Raw genomic sequence first — 17,831 nt, forward strand, 5'->3', positions numbered from 1 at the left:
AAATAGGATTTCACTCTTTGATAGATTTAGTCAAAGATGTAACTGTAATGCATATTTTTCAGGCATGTCATTATATTACTCTCAAGTACGAAAAGCTGTGGACAACATTTTAAGGCACCTGGATAAAGAAGTAGGAAGGTGTATGATGCTGACTAACGTCCAGATGTTAAACAAAGAACCCGAAGACATGATCACGTGAGTATAGTGAGGACTAAGTTTTCAGTGAAGGGTTAATGAACCAAAAGACACCAGCAGAGGTTGTTCCCCTTTATTCTGTATTTTGTTCTCATGTTATTAGAGTCCGAGTTCTAAGAAGTGTTAGGGATAGTAAAAACATCGTTTGATAATATTTGACTAACTGTAAAAATAAAGTCAAACCTGAGATTGATCTGTTTTGATAATATTTCAAGTATCATTAGGACAGTAAGTTAGAAAATGGGCTCAAGGCACTTTTACTGGTCCACATTATTCAGAAGTAATGTTTTGCTCTCAAGCCCACGTGATATAGCGTCATCACCAGTTTAGAGACATTCCATCTTTATGAATCTCAAGTTTACTTGTTTCTAGTGAGCGTTCCTGAACAGTGAGAGTTAAACCTGCTTAATATTCTCTATGTAACTGTGTCATAGAAATACTGGATTTTAAGAATGCATTTGTAGCTTAGAATGTAGAAATCAGATGTTCTTACCCAAAATCCAAGATCTAGATTTGTAATTAGAGCTCCTCATTAGAAACTCACACAAGTTGTATTTGCTACTTGTAATTAATTATGGCAGGAACGCAGGTTAGGTTATGACTGTTTTAAGACAGTTTGGACTTTGTTGTTGAACTATGAATTAAATTATATTTGGCACCTGTGGCATACATTTCTAAACATATAATTAGGAAAATTTTCTTTGTCACTCAGTGTGTCCAATTCCAAATATCACAGTTAGTTGGAAGGTTGTTACCTATATAGGGAAGTTCATATTATGGGTGTGTATTTTCATTACAATGGTAGTATGTCAAAAACAAACTACAGTGAAACACAACATGATAAAAAAGTTTAAAATACAGAATTATTTTAAATACGTATTTAGCAGTATGGCAAGTTAAAATGAAAGCCTCCTCCACAGAGCTCCACTTGAAATCTGCATCCATTCCTTGGTTCAGTGTGATTTCTTCCAGACCTTTCCCAATGTCAGCACAAATGCATATACACATTTTCTTTTTTACAAAAATGGAGTCATACAGTGTATATTGTCCTGCAGCTTGCCAGTCACTTCATTTAAATGATATGGAGAGCATGTTGCTTTAGATTTTTCAACCAAAATGATAGCAGAATTGAAATTGACCAAAGTTAATAACGTTAAATATCTTGTCTACAGCTCTGGTACTTACCTCACAAATTGCCAGATTGTCCATAAACCTTTAACCTCCTTACTGCATACTCTCTGAATATATTAAAGCAGTTTTCAATTTACAATGTAGAAGATGTAAGAAATGCTTTGAAAACTTCTGCCATATAGTTGTTTCCTCTAAAAGAGTAAGGAAATGAAAGACCTTGAAAGGAAAACTATGTTTATAATCCAGAGATCATAAGACAGGGTCAGGAGAAAAACAATACATTCAGAACCATAAAAGGTACAGGTTTAAATGTAAATGTTAACATTTCATTTGTATTTTCACAATACCTTAAACTTTTTCTAAGGTGATTCTTTACTTTTTCCTATTCAACCGTCTTAAGATGCCCCACCCCAAATAGGGCTAGAAATAGTTTTCATGCTAGACTTTAAAGCAGATCCCTGAGTGGAAAATGGCTTCTGGCTACATTTCTAAAAAACAAAGAGATAGGGAGACCTTCAAGATGGCAGAGGAGTAAGACGTGGAGATCACCTTCCTCCCCACAAATACATCAGAAATACATCTACACGGTGAACAACTCCTACAGAGCACCTGGCAGAAGACCTCAGACTTCCCAAAAGGCAAGAAACTCCCCACGTACCTGGGTAGAGCAAAAGAAAAAAGAAAAAGCAGAGACAAAAGAATAGGGACGGGACCTGCACCTCTGGGAGGGAGCTGTGAAGGAGGAAAGGTTTCCACACACTAGGAAGCCCCTTCACTGATAGAGATGGGGGATGGGCGGGGGGGAGGCTTCGGAGCCACAGAGGAGAGCACAGCAACAGGGGTGCAGAGGGCAAAGCAGAGAGATTCCTGCACAGAGGATCAGTGCCGACCAGCAGTCACCAGCCCGAGAGGCTTATCTGCTCACCTGCCAGGCAGGTGGGGTCTGGGAGCTAAGGCTCGGACTTAGGAGGTCAGACCCCAGGGAGAGGACTGGGGTTGGCTGTGTGAACACAGCCTGAAGGGGGCTAGTGAGCCACAGCTAATAGGGAGGGAGTCCAGGAAAAAGTCTGGACCTGCCTAAGAGGCAAGAGACCATTGTTTTGGGGTGCGCAAGGAGAGGGGATTCAGAGCACTGCCTAAATGAGCTCCAGAGACAGGCGTGAGCCACGGCTGTCAGCGTGGACCCCAGAGATGGGCATGAGACGCTAAGGCTGCTGCCGCCACCAAGAAGCCTGTGTGCAAGCACAGGTCACTCTCCACACCGCCCCTCCCGGGAGCCTGTGCAGCCCGCCACTGCCAAGGTCCTGTGATCCAGGGACAACTTCCCTGGGAGAACGCACGGTGCGCCTCAGGCTGTTGCAACGTCATGCTGGCCTCTGCTGTCACAGGCTTGCCCCGCATCCGTACCCCTCCCTCCCCCGAGCCTGAGCGAGCCAGAGCCCCCTAATCAGTGCTCCTTTAACTCCATCCTGTCTGAGTGGGGAACAGATGCCCTTAGGCAACCTATACACAGAGGCGGGTCCAAATCGAAAGCTGAACCCCAGGAGCTGTGTGAACAAACAAGAGAAAGGGAAATCTCTCCCAGCAGCCTCAGGAGCAGCGGATTAAATCTCCACAGTCAACTTGATGTACCCTGCATCTGTGGAATACCTGAATAGACAACGAATCATCCCAATATTAACATGGTGGACTTTTGGAGCAACTGTAGACTTGGAGTTTGCTTTCTGTATCTAATTTGTTTCTGGTTTTATGTTTATCTTAGTTTAGTATTTAGAGTTTATTATCATTGGTATATTTGTTTATTGATTTGGTTGCACTCTTCCCTTTTTTTTCTATATACAGATATATATATATATTTTTCCTTGTTTTCTTTTTGTGAGTGTGTATGTGTATGCTTCTTTGTGTGATTTTCTCTCTATAGCTTTCCTTTTACCATTTCTCCTACGGTTCTGTCTGTCTTTTTTTTTTTTACTACAGTTTTTAGTGCTTGTTATCATTGGTGGATTTGTTTTTTGGTTTGGTTGCTCTATTCTTTCTTTCTGTTTTTTTTTTATTACTTTTTAACTTTTTTATGTTTAATAATTATTTTTTATTTTTTATTTTAATAACTTTATTTTATTTTACTTTTTTCTTTCTTTCTTTCTTTTTTTTCTCCCTTTTCTTCTGAGCCGTGTGAATGACAGGGTCTCAGTGCTCCGGCAGGGTGTCAGACCTGTGCCTCAGAGGTGGGAGAGCTGAGTTCAGGAGATTGGTCCACCAGAGACCTCCCGGCTCCACATAACATCAAACAGCAAATGCTCTCCCAGAGAACTCCATCTAAACACTAAGACCCAGCTCCACTCAACGACCAGCAAGCTACAGTGCTGGACACCCTATGCCAAACAACTAGCAAGACAGGAACCAACCTCACCCATTAGCAGAGAGGCTGCCCAAAATCATAATAAGGTCACAGACACCCCAAAATACACCACTGGATGCGGTCCTGCCCACCAGAAAGACAAGATCCAGCCTTATCCACCAGAACACAGGCACCAGTCCCTTCCACCAGGAAGCCTACACAACCCACTGAACCAACATTACCCACTGGGGGCAGACACCAAAAACGTCGGGAACTACAAACCTGCAGCCTGCGAAAAGGAGACCCCAAACACAGTAAGTGAAGCAAAATGAGAAGACAGAGAAACACACAGCAGATGAAGGAGCAAGGTAAAAACCCACCAGACCAAACAAATGAAGAGGAAATAGTCAGTCTACCTGGAAAAGAATTCAGAGTAATGATAGTAAAGATGATCCAAAATCTTGGAAATATAATGGAGAAAAATAAAAGAAACGTGTAACAAGGACCTAGAAGAACTAAAGAGCAAACAAACAATGATGAACAACACAATAAATGAAATTTAAAATTCTCTAGAATGAATCAGTAGCAGAATAACTGAGACAGAAGAATGAATAAGTGACCTGGAAGATAAAATAGTGGAAATAACTACTGCAGAGCAGAATAAAGACAAAAGAATGAAAAGAATTGAGAACAGTCTTTGAGACCTCTGGGATAACATTAAATGCACCAACATTCGAATTATAGGGGTCTCAGAAGAAGAAGAGGAAAAGGAAGGGACTGAGAAAATATTTGAAGAGATTATAGTTGAAAACTTCCCTAACATGGGAAAGGAAATAGTCAATCGAGTCCAGGAAGCACAGAGAGTCCCATACAGGATAAATCCAAGGAGAAACATGCCAAGACACATGTTAATCAAAGTATCAAAAATTAAATACAAAGAAAAAATATTAAAAGCAGCAAGAGAAAAACAACAAATAACATACAAGGGAATCCCCATAAGGTTAACAGCGGATCATTCAACAGAAACTCTGCAAGCCAGAAGGGAGTGGTCGGGCATATTTAACATGATGAGAGGGAAAAACCTGAAAAAATTTTCAGATTTCAGAAAAATCTGAAAATCTCACTCAGATTCGATGGAGAAATAAAAACCTTTACAGACAAGCAAAGGGTAAGAGAATTCAGCACCACCAAACCAGCTTTACAACAAATGCTAAAGGAACTTCTCTAGGCAGGAAACACAAGAGAAGGAAAAGACCTACAATAACAAACCCAAAACAATTAAGAAAATGGTAATAAGAACATACATATTGATAAATACCTTAAATGTAAATGGATTAAATGCTCCAGCCAAAAGACATAGACTGGCTGAATGGAAACAAAAACAAGACCTGTATATATGCTGTCTACAAGAGACCCACTTCAGACCTAGGGACACATACAAACTGAAAGTGAGGGGATGGAAAAAGATATTCCATGCAAATGGAAGTCAAAAGAAAGCTGGAGTAGCAATTCTCATATCAGACAAAATAGACTTTAAAATAAAGACTATTACGAGAGACAAAGAAGGACACTACATAATGATCAAGGGATCAATCCAAGAAGAGGATATAACAATTGTAAATATTTATGCACCCAACATAGGAGCACCTCAATACATAAGGCAAATGCTAACAGCCATAAAAGAGGAAATCGACAGTAACACAGTCATAATAGGGGACTTTAACAGCACACTTTCACCAATGGACAGATCATCCAAACTTAAAATAAATAAGGAAACACAAGCTTTAATTGATACATTAAACAAGATGGACTTAATTGATATTTATAGGACATTCCGTCCAAAAAAACAACAGAATACACTTTCTTCTCAAGTGCTCATGGAACATTCTCCAGGATAGATCATATCATGGGTCACAAATCAAACCTTGGTAAATTTAAGAAAATGGAAACCGTATCAAGTATCTTTTCTGACAACAATGCTATGAGACTATATATCAATTACAGAAAAAAATCTGTAAAAAATACAAACACATGGAGCCTAAACAGTACACTACTAAATAACCAAGAGATCACTGAGGAAATCAAAGAGGAAATCAAAACATACCTAGAAACAAATGGCAATGAAAACACAATGACCCAAAACCTATGGGATGCAGCAAAAGCAGTTCTAAGAGGGAACTTTATAGCAATACAATCGTACCTCAAGAAACAAGAAACATCTCAAATAACCTAACCTTACACCTAAAGCAATTAGAGAAAGAACAAAAAAACCCAAAGTTAGCAGAAGGAAAGAAATCATAAAGATCAGAACAGAAATAAATGAAAAAGAAATGAAGGAAAGGATAGCAAAGATCAATAAAACTAAAAGCTGGTTCTCTGAGAAGGTAAACAAAACTGATAAACCATTAGCCAGACTCATCAAGAAAAAAAAGGAGAAGACTCAAATCAATAGAATTAGAAATAGAAAAGGAGAAGTAACAACTGACACTGCAGAAATACAAAGAAAGGATCATGAGAGATTACTACAAGCAACTATATGCCAATAAAATGGACAACCTGGAAGAAACGGACAAATTCTTAGAAAAGCACAACCTTCTGAGACTGAACTAGGAAGAAATAGAAAATATGAACAGTCCAATCACAAGCACTGAAATTGAAACTGTGATTAAAAACCTTCCAACAAACAAAAGCCCAGGACCAGATGGCTTCACAGGAGAATTCTATCAAACATTTAGAAGAGCTAACACCTATCCTTCTCAAACTCTTCCAAAATATAGCAGAGGGAGGAACACTCCCAAACTCATTCTATGAGGCCACCGTCACCCTGATACGAAAACCAGACAAAGATGTCACCAAGAAAGAAAACTACAGGCCAATATCACTGATGAACATAGATGCAAAAATCCTTAACAAAATACTAACAAACAGAATCCATCAGCACATTAAAAGGATCATACGCTATGATTAAGTGGGGTTTTTCCCAGGAATGCAAGGATTCTTCAATATATGCAAATCAATCAATGTGATACAGCAGAGTAACAAATTAAAGGATTAAAACCATATGATCATCTCAATAGGTGAAGAAAAAGCTTTCGACAAAATTCAACACCCATTTATGATAAAACCCCTCCAGAAAGTAGGCATAGAGGGAACTTACCTCAACATAATAAAGGCCATATATGACAAACCAACAGCCAACATCGTTCTCAATGGTGCAAAACTGAAACCATTTCCACTAAGATCAGGAACAAGACAAGGTTGCCCACTCTCACCACTATTATTCAACACAGTTTTGGAAGTTTTAGCCACAGCAATCAGAGAAGAAAAAGAAATAAAAGGAATCCAAATCAGAAAAGAAGAAGTAAAACTGTCACTGTTTGCAGATGACGTGATACTATACATAGAGAATCCTAAAGATGCTACCAGAAAACTGCTAGAGCTAATCAATGAATCTGGTAAAGTTGCAGGATACAAAATTAATGCACAGAAATGTCTTGCATTCCTATACACTAATGATGAAAAATCTGAAAGAGAAATCAAGGAAACACTCCCATTTACCATTGCACCAAAAAGAATAAAATACCTAGGAATAAACCTACCTAAGGAGACAAAAGACCTGCATGCAGAAAACTATAAGACACTGATGAAAGAAATTAAAGATGATAGAAACAGATAGATAGATATACCATGTTCTTGGATTGGAAGAATCAACATTGTGAAAATGCCTATACTACCCAAAGCAATCTACACATTCATTGCAATCCCTATCAAACTACCAGTGGCATTTTTCACAGAAGTAGAACAAAAATTTTCACAATTTGTATGGAAACACAAAAGACCCTGAATAGCCAAAGCGATCTTGAGAAAGAAAAACGGAGGTGGAGGAATCAGGCTCCCTGACTTCAGACTATACTACAAAGCTACAGTAATCAAGACAGTATGGTACTGGCACAAATTTACTGGCACAGAAATATACATCAATGGAACAGGATAGAAAGCCCAGAGATAAACCCACGCACATATGGTCACCTTATCTTTGATAAAGGAGGCAAGAATATACAATGGAGAAAAGACAGTCTCTTCAATAAGTGGTGCTGGGAAAACTGGACAGCTACATGTAAAAGAATGAAATTACAACACTCCCTAACACCATACACAAAAATAAACTCAAAATCGATTAAAGACCTAAATGTAAGGCCAGACACTATAAAACTCTTAGAGGAAAACATAGGCAGAACACTCTATGACATACATCACAGCAAGATCCTTTTTGACCCACGTCCTAGAGAAATGGAAATAAAAATAAACAAATAGGACCTAATGAAACTTAAAAGCTTTTGCACAGCAAAGGAAACCATAAACAAGACAAAATGACAACCCTCAGAATGGGAGAAAATATTTGCAAATGAAGCAACTGACAAAGGATTAATCCCCAAACTTTACAAGGAGCTCAATATCAAAAAAAACAAAGAACCCAGTTCAAAAATGGGCAGAAGACCTAAATAGACATTTCTACAAAGAAGATATACAGATTGCCAAGAAACACATGAAAAGGATGCTCAACATCACTAATCATTAGAGAAATGCAAATCAAAACTACAATGAGGTATCCCCTCCCACCAGTCAGAATGGCCATCATCAAAAAATCTACAGGGCTTCCCTGGTGGCTCAGTGGTTGAGAATCTGCCTGCCAATGCAGGGGACATGGGTTCGAGCCCTGGTCTGGGAAGATCCCACATGCCGCGGAGCAAATGGGCCCGTGAGCCACAATTAACTGAGCCTGCACGTTTGGAGCCTGTGCTCCGCAACAAGAGAGGCCACGATAGAGGCCCGTGCACCGCGATGAAGAGTGGCCCCCACTTGCCGCAACTAGAGAAAGCCCTCGCACAGAAACGAAGACCCAGCACAGCCATAAAATAAAAATAAATAAATAAAAATAAATTAAAAAAAAAAAAAAAAAATCTACAAACAATAAATGCTGGAGAGGGTGTGGAGAAAAGGGAACCCTCTTGCACTGTTGGTGGGAATGTAAATTGATACAGCCACTATGGAGAACATTATGGAGGTTCCTTAAAAAACTAAAAATAGAACTACCATATGTCCCAGCAATCCCACTATTGGGCATATATCCAGAGAAAACCATAATTCAAAAAGAGTCATGTACCACAATGTTCATTGCAGCTCTATTTACAATAGCCAGGACATGGAAGCAATCTAAGTGTCCACCGACAGATGAATGGATAAAGAAGATGTGGCACATATATGCAATGGAATATTACTCAGCCATAAAAAGAAACAAAATTGAGTTCTTTGTAGAGAGGTGGATGGACCTAGAGACTGTCATACAGAGTGACGTAAGTCAGAAAGAGACAAAGAAATACCATATGCTAACACATATATGGAATCTAAAAAAAATGGTTCTGAAGAACCTAGGGGCAGGACAGGAATAAAGATGCAGATGTGGAGAATGGACTTGAGGACACAGGGAGGGGGAAGGGTAATCTGGGACGAAGTGAGAGAGTGCCATGGATTTATATATACTACCAAATGTAAAATAGATAGCTAGTGAGAAGCAGCCACATAGCACAGGGAGATCAGCTCGGTGCTTTGTGACCACCTAGAGGGGTGGGATAGGGAGGGTGGGAGGGAGACGTAAGAGGGAGGAGATATGGGAGTATATGTATATGTATAGCTGATTCACTTTGTTAGAAAGCAGAAGCTAACACACCATTGTAAAGCAAATATACTCCAATAAAGATGTTAAAAAAAAAGAAAAAAGAAAAAACAAAGAGAAACATTAGAGAATCATGTAAGCATTTAGGAAAAGAGAGTTGAGGTCCACACCACACTAATGGAAATAGTTATTGGAGTTGATATTTGAGGTTGGTCCACCATTTTTCCAGGCTTTGCTTAGGTTATGAACTTGAAAATGAAGCATTCTGTGTTGCTGTGTTTCCATTCCTCATCCCTTTTGTGCTTTATGCTGGCAAATAATAATAATAGTAGTAGTAGTAAGTATAATAATATAATGACTGTAAATAATAATTATATAATATCTGTTAATAAAAATTATGTTGTTTGGGGGACTCAGATGCTTCCTATAAAATCCCAGGCACAGGACTGCAGTAAAAGGAAACCATGCACCAAGCAGAGTTTCTAATCTAGGCTTGCTTTATCAGCTGGGAAGTCTGCCAGTCTATCAGCTGGCAGAATTTGCCTTACACTTCAGGCCAGGCAGGGTCATCTGTTTTCCAACAGATATGAAAATAATCCCAGCTGTTTAAAACATCTGGTGATCATGTTAGGAGAACTATTTAAAAGACTCTGTGCCACACATGAACAATCAGATCACTAGGCTTTAACTCTGTCTAGCCATCGAGGATGTCATTTGAAGACTTCTCTTTCCTTCTGCTGATTGGAAACCAGTGTACAGTGAAGTCCTCTCTGGAGTCCTTGTATGTCCTGTGCAAAAGGACTATGGAAAAGGAGAGAAAATAATCTTACGACTTCCCACAAGAACAGAGTATTTTAGAAATTAACATATATGTGTTTTGTTTTTCACAAAATACAAAAAAGTTTTGTATTTATTCCTAACAAACTTAAAAACACATGCTAAAAAGTAATGTCACAGAGCAAAATTGCTGTCTGATTATTGTCTTTAGTTTACAGAGAGCATGGATTCTGCCTGTTACATTTCTATTCTGACACAGTTACTGTTCCAAGAAGGAATTACTTCTACGCTACTTTGCATTTTCATTATTGTGTTTGTGTCCTACGATTGTGTTAATTTGGTACCAATTTTATATTTATTCTCAGAGGACTAAATCACCAAAATTTAAATATGCTGTTATATTATATCACAAGTTATTTGAACGATTTGATGTGTAGTTTAGTCTTTCCATAAAGGTTATTGATAAATATGTGATTAAGAATCAGTTTTCTATTTAAATAAGTAAAAATTGAAATAGTTTATCACTGAATTTATATTTTTCCTTCAGATTTTACAACAGGATATAGAAGGTATTAATTACCTTTAAAACATTCATATTCTCAAGAAAGTAAAAAGAAGAAATCTCCAAAGAGGTCAGGACCATCAGAGTAATTTTAAAAATCAGAAATGGGTGCACAATTATATACATTTCAGGATTTTACTTGACATTATGAAAGACTTATTTTTGGAAGCATTTAATTAAAAAAAAAAAAATCAGAGGTGGGCACTCTTGAGAGGAGAAGCATAACTCATCAGAGAGAGAAACTTCCAGATGTCATGTTTGTTAATGGCACCATTAGTTGTATACGTTAAAATCCCATTTTTAAATGCTGAATGTACTAATGACTGCAATGTATTTCTTACATACTAATGTGTCCGGACAATTCAGTGAATTCAGTGTCTTAAGTGCAGCCCACAGGGACCAAACCCCATGGAACCCAGCTGAATGGCAAGACATATGATAGCAATAGAATGCTATTGCTATCGGCATTTGTCTTTTCAGATATATACCTCTAACTAACATTTAAATCTTCATAAGTTCTCTTAGAACTGGCCAAGCTATAAAAGGCATAAACCTTTAAGAATAATAGGGAGCAATCACCGGGCAGTGATTCAGAAGGCATTGATTTTAGTCTTTGTTCACATATTTGACCAATTTTTAAAAATTTTTTCATAACCTTTGACTTACGTTTAAACTTTGTCTTCAAATTCCAGGGGTGAGAGAAAGCCAAAAATAGATCTTTTCAGGACCTGTGTTGCTGCTATTCCCCGACTGCTTCCTGATGGGATGTCAAAACTTGAACTTATTGACTTGCTGGCGAGGTAGGTGAGAGCTGTAGTGGGCATTATTTGATCAAAATTGATTTTAATCCTTTGTCATGATTCCTCAAAAAATAGAATGATTATTAAAAATGGACAGATATTTACTAATTCTAGGTACTATTTGGAGTGCCCAGGAGGAATAAAGAGATGGTTTTGATTTGGGGCTTTTTTTTTTTTCCCTGTGCTCAAGGGGTTTAAAATTCAATGTAGAAGCAAATCCATAAGGACATAAGGTAACTAGCAATCCAAGGCTTGAAACTGTGCAAATTAATGGCACCAAAAAAATGTGATATGTAAAATCAGAGGGTAGAAGGATTACTGTGGACTGAGGACGTCAGCAGATGACTCCTGGGAGATGGTGGAACTTGAATGGCCCTTTGAAGGAAAGATAGGATATAGAAATGTAAAGAGCCCTTTGAAGGAAAGATAGGATATAGAAATGTAAAGGGAGTGCCATGAGGACAAGCACAGAGGTGGGACCAGGAAATGAGGAGATGAGCCTGGCTGGGAAAAAGTTCATTCAGGATGTGATTCCCAATCTGAGACCAACACACCCCCGGGGAGGCAAGAAGGTGGGTAACAGGGATCCTAAGCGGATTTTTGTACTTCAGAAAGCTTCCCTAGATCCTACGTTTATCCCCCTCCCCATCCTCCGTAAGAATGCACCGTCCAGCTAGAACCTAAAGGTAACTTGCTTTGAATGACATTACATTATTGTAGTTAAATAAGCTTGATTTTTCTCATGCTGATCTGAAGGTCTAGCTGACAGTTATGCATGTCTTTAATTTAAAAATCAAAAGTGACTTATTATCTCAGTGCATTTAGAAGGCAAAATCATTAGAAACGGGGTCCTTGGAGGGAATGGAATGAGGAGGAAGACAAGTCAGCCTTGCTTTGAAAAAAAGAAAGAAAGAAAAAGGATTTTAGAAAACCCAATGATAAAAATAAATAGAAATAAGACTTTAGAGGTAGATATTTAATTAATCTTTACTATTAACTGAGGCGTTTGGACTAATGGAGTTTCTAAGCAGGAGAATAACATGATAAAAAAATGTCATTTCGGCTGGTTAATCTGATAATGGCGGAATAGAGGAAAGGCCGGAGAAGGATAACAAATATTGATGGTGATTGGATGAAAGATGCTTTATACATAATCTTTTTACCCACATCCTCTAGCCTTCAGAGAGCACCCTTCCCATCAGTATCCAAAAAATAGCCCACGCCCCGGTCCCCCATGACTGCAGATCAGCCGGTGGCCTGCCCACGGCGCTGAGTGTCCTCATGGTGTGCAGTGCACCCTGGTGATCGTGGTCGTCACGCTGTCTGCTCTGCATAGCTGTTTGGACTCCTGTGCAGAGGGGACCAAATCCCGTGGTTGATCACTTCCTGCTATCAGTTAATAGCTTTCGTAGCCTGCTGTCCTTCCCCATTCTCTTCATTCCGAGTGTGGACAAAGGCACTCCTTTCCCTCTTCTGGTCACACTAGCTCAGGATGGTGCTGGCTCCTGAGCTTTACTGAAGATCCATTGCTTTGGTAACCACCGTGTCAAGCTTTGGTTTTCTCTGGCCACAGCCGTCTACCCTGCTAGCTGACTTTTATCACCTATGACCTATATAACCGGTTCTTTGCTACAGTCAGCCATCTCCAGGCCATGGGTTCTTCTTTCTTCCATTCCATGTGTAGGATGCATTTTAAGAAGAATATGAACTTAAAACAAACTACAGTCTAGGCTTTTGCTGAAGCCTGGCGACCAGAATGTGAGCCTAGAGCACCTTATCCGAAGTAGGGGAGCAGTGGGGAAAGAGGGAAAAACAAGCCTGGATCACAAAGGGGCTTCCGGTTCTGGGGGAGGACAAGATCTAAGGAGGAGCGAAGGGTGGATTCCTAGTGAATGACAGACATGGTGATTTGGGGGTTGGGGAGCTGAGGAACAGAGAGACCCAGATACCATAAAGGGCCATCCACGCTACTGTAGAGTCTCCCAGGGTGATGGTGAAGTGCTGAAAATAAAGAAAAGCTGTGAGACAGGTGCCAGAATTACCCAGAAATGTACAGGAGCAGCCTGTCCACTTGCCATGGACAACAGCGGGGAGGATGGTGTGACTAGGAGACAAGTGTTTCCACAGAGGAGGGGCACTGAGTGAAAGGGCTGCAGGTGGCCTTGAGGAACGAGGGGCTGCCATCTGAGAGATGTGGAGGAGGCGCCCCCCCAAATGGGAATAATACTGACTCCTTTGGAAATCCTGAGTTTTGCTTCCCTGCTTTGCCGTTTTACTAGCCGTGTGATCCTGACAAATTATTGGGTTGGCCACAAAGTTTGTTCGGGGTTTTCCACAAGATGGTACAGGAAATCCCGAACGAACTTTGTGGCCAACCCCATATTTAACCCCTCAGCCTGTCTTTTTTCCTTGGTAGAATTGGAATAATGCTGCCTATCTCATAAGACTGTTGAAAGGGCAAAATGACATGGCACTTTGGTTAATCGGAGAGAAAATGTGTCAGCAGGGAAAAGACAGTTATCAGTTAAGCTGAAGTAAAAGGGAAGTTCACTTATTTCATTGAAGTTCTAATTGGTGGTGATTATATAACTAAGCCCTTTGAGATGCTACGTGTTTTAAAGGTCGTGCAGCCTTCTGGTACCGTCTCTAATGCTGTTTTGCTGTAAGTCTGTGTGGGAGACTCTTACCTCTGGAATCACCTTGGTGGCCTCATGCTGTGACGCCTGGATCTGCAGACGCGGTGCCAGGCATGTCAGGAGGGAATTCTGTGAGACACGGTTGGAATGGCAGTGCTATTTATAGTGCCTTGTGTTTATTATTATGTACATTCTTACAAAGCCCAAAGCCATGGGTAATGTTTTTATGAGAGGAAAGAACAAATAAATATACTTGAGAGTTCAAGTCTTCGGGCAAAGTCAAGAAAATGACGGGACTTATATGGGAAGCCTGTGAAGAGGCCTTTTTCATAAGCTTCAAAAGAAGCCAGAGGCCGTTCTCCTCAGGGGAAGGATAACTTGGAGAGCTGGCCCTCACACTGGGTCCATTAACCTATGAGAAAACAAGCCCCTTCTAGATCTCAAGAGGGTCAGAGGACAGAAGTGAAGAAATTGAAGAGCAGTAAATGTGGGTTTCAAGTCTTTAGTCACTTTGTCCCCCTATAGTCCAGTCACGTTTGGATTCATTTGACTCCTGACACGGTCTAGTCAGAGAGGTGTGAGACCTTTTATTTCAGACACTTCCTGGTTGCATCCATGGTGCTTTTTTTACTGGAGAAAATCTTGGTTTTCTTCATACTTGGCAATATAAGACCAAATTCCATGCAGGCTCACCTGCCCCTCACAGCTTGGTTCCCCGAATAAGGAGTGTCGACTGAAAAAAAATGCACAACATGAGAGTTGTGAGTTAAGTTTTATCTGGGGCAAAATGAGGACTATAGCCCGGGAGACAGCATTTCAGATAGCTCTGAGAAACTGCTCCAAAGAGGCGGGGGATGCTCAGGATATATGTGATTTTGGTGAAGGGGGAGTACGTGCAGTCAAGCACATTTTTTTTTAAATTTATTTATTATTTTTTTATTTTTGGCTGTGTTGGGTCTTCGTTTCTGTGCGAGGGCTTTCTCTAGTTGCGGCAAGTGGGGGCCACTCTTCATCGCGGTGCGCGGGCCTCTCATCGCGGCCTCTCTTGTGGCGGAGCACGGGCTCCAGACGCGCAGGCTCAGTAGGTGTGGCTCACGGGCCTAGTTGCTCCGTGGCATGTGGGATCTTCCCAGACCAGGGCTCGAACTCGTGTCCCCTGCATTGGCAGGCAGATTCTCAACCACTGCGCCACCAGGGAAGCCCCAAACACATATTTTTTGCAGAAGGTTGATGCTAGTCACGAGGAGCAGACATCACCATGAAGGGTTTTAGTGTTTTTCTAGATACGAGGAGATGCAAGAATTGGGCTCATAAAATCTTTTCCTGAAAATATCTAATTATCTGAAGACCCGTTCTGCCAGTTTTTCCCAGAGCACAGAGCACCTCATTCCTGATCTTCACCCTGAACTCCTTTCAAGGGGTGTCGAAGGTCAGCAGCTGCAGCAGCTCATGATTTAATCCTTGTAGAGGTAGACAGCAAGTGCCAATGGCAAGTGCCAGTTTGTAGGTGACAGGAGTTTCAAGGATATGTCCCCCATAACTGCCCCCAGGCTCCCTTCCCAGCTGTCCACATATTGACTAAATACCACAGACACTCTAATCTCAGACTTGTATTAGTATGTTTAGCATAACAATGGTTTACAGGATGAAACAGACAAAGAAGGTGGAGCTCACTTTTCTCCTTGGCAGTCGCTGTCTTTTTTCTCTGTCTCCTCCCAGGTGTTTCCTGCTCTACCCTTGACCACAGGAAGGACCTTTTCCCCCAACAGTCTACAGGCTCCTGTCCTCTGTCCCTTCCTGCAGCACTATAGATGCACTAAGGGTTTGCTGTTCCATGTTTGCCCTCCTTTCAAAAATCTGAAATAGGGTTGTGAGAATTAAACAATGCATATAAATCACTTAACATCGTGCCTAGAACACAGTAAGCTCTCAGCAAATGTTAGTTATTATTTTTAGGCATCTTTAAATATGAATAACGTATTATGCCACGATGTACAATGCACTTTCATATACTTTATGTTAGGAAAGCTGGGTACATATTCATTCCTATTTTCGGACAAAGAGATTGAACTTCAGAAGAGGAAAGTTGGTTGCCCAAATGTACAGAATTTTCCAGAAGCCAAATAGAAGTGACAAATGTCGTTGGTTTTATACAAAATGACAAACATTTTGTGCAGTGTTTCTTTACAACTTGTGGAACTTTCTGAGGTAATGCATATGCAATTTCATGATCTTTAGTGGTGTCTGAAAACTATTTATCATTTACTGTTTATCATTCAGTCTTCAGCCTGTGTCTGTGTAGCGGAGGGCGGCTAGCTGTTTTGAGTAGCTGGGTGAGAACTGTAGACTCAATCGCATATACTGCCTTGATAAACCACTTAATCTTATTACTTTATTTTAATTGAGATGCAGTTTAAAGCCCTGTAGATAGGTGGGAGCTCATTCTTCTTTTTTTTTAATAAAGTTCCCATTTTATTTTATTTATTTATTTCTTCGGGAGGGGCCACGCCATGCGGCATGTGGGATCTTAGTTTCCCGACCAGGGATTAAACCCGCACCCCCCTAAATTGGAAGCACGGAGTCTTTTTTTTTTTTTTAACATCTTTATTGGAGTATAATTGCTTTACAATGGTGTGTTAGTTCTGTATAACAAAGTGAATCAACTATACGTATACATACATCCCCATATCCCCTCCCTCTAGCGTCTCCCTCCCACCCTCCCTATCCCACCCCTCTAGGTGGTCACAAGGAGCACGGAGCCTTAACCACTGGACCACCAGGGAAGTCCCGGGAGCTCATTCTTTAATACCTTAGAGAAGAAGTTTCCGCCACTTCTGGTGAACATGCCAGAGGTTAACAGTCCACTGGTCAGCAAGTCCCTCCTTTCGGAAACCTTCGTCTCCAGGCCTTCACTTCTAAACCATTTCTTCCGCTGCTGCCCTTGGTGACGTTATGGGGCAGCAGGTCCCTCACCGCTGCCTGATAACCTTGTGTCAGTCCTGCCAGAGCTGAGAGGAGGCTATTCCTCCTAATGGATCTTTTCTTCTGGGTATAGTTTGTGAATTTGAAGTCACTCCCTTTTCCTTCATGCACCTCTAGCAACAAAATTCTTCAAAGCGACTGAGCTGATTCCATCTGAACCTGAGCTCACCTTTACGAAAGTGTTTCTGTTCAGTCGTTTGTCTGATCTGACCAACCAAGAAGGCGGCCTTGCTCAAGTTCTGGGTTTTCCCCCTTTTACCCACATCCTTACTTAGTGTAAGTGCCCCTCACACCACACCGCCATCCTAGATCACTCCAAGCAGGGCCTCGGGACTGTTGCCTCATGCAGAATGTCGCCGCCTGGTTAATCAGGCCAGGCTGGTCCATGCGCCTCATGCCAGCTGCTGGGGAAGGACAGATGCAGTTGGTGTCGGCAATAACGGTTTCTTTCGGTATGCTTCACTACTGTGTCACGGTGGAGTCCCTTCAGGCCCCCTTGGTGGTTTTGTGTGTCACCACATACCTGTGACCCCATTTTAGGCTCCTGGAAACCAGGTCAGCGTCTTAGAAATTTTTCCTCGGGTCCCCCAACCTAGTCAGACTTCCTGAGCTGCCTTCTCTGAACGTCTCTCTTCTCTTTCCATTGCTGCCACCAGACTCTCACAGGACTGTTGTTTATTGTCCTCACAGTCGTTCGCAGGCAAGAACCTGTCCTTTCTTTTCTGGCTTCTCAATG

The 17,831-nt window shown here is 40.8% G+C and overlaps 1 protein-coding gene across 7 annotated transcripts in view; it reads left to right on the top strand.

Moving 5' to 3' along the window:
- The window catches only part of FRY (FRY microtubule binding protein), a 330,932-nt gene that overhangs the window by 197,165 nt on the left and 115,936 nt on the right, over window positions 1-17,831 (top strand). For all 7 annotated transcript variants that reach the window (XM_059903257.1, XM_059903259.1, XM_059903260.1 and 4 more), the window contains 2 exons: window positions 63-195; window positions 11,370-11,477. In XM_059903257.1, the coding sequence (XP_059759240.1) occupies window positions 63-195; window positions 11,370-11,477 (241 nt within the window). The remainder of the gene's footprint in view (window positions 1-62; window positions 196-11,369; window positions 11,478-17,831) is intronic.

This window comes from Balaenoptera ricei, chromosome 18 (genome assembly GCF_028023285.1).
Source record: "Balaenoptera ricei isolate mBalRic1 chromosome 18, mBalRic1.hap2, whole genome shotgun sequence".
NCBI classification, from domain to species: Eukaryota; Metazoa; Chordata; class Mammalia; order Artiodactyla; family Balaenopteridae; genus Balaenoptera; species Balaenoptera ricei.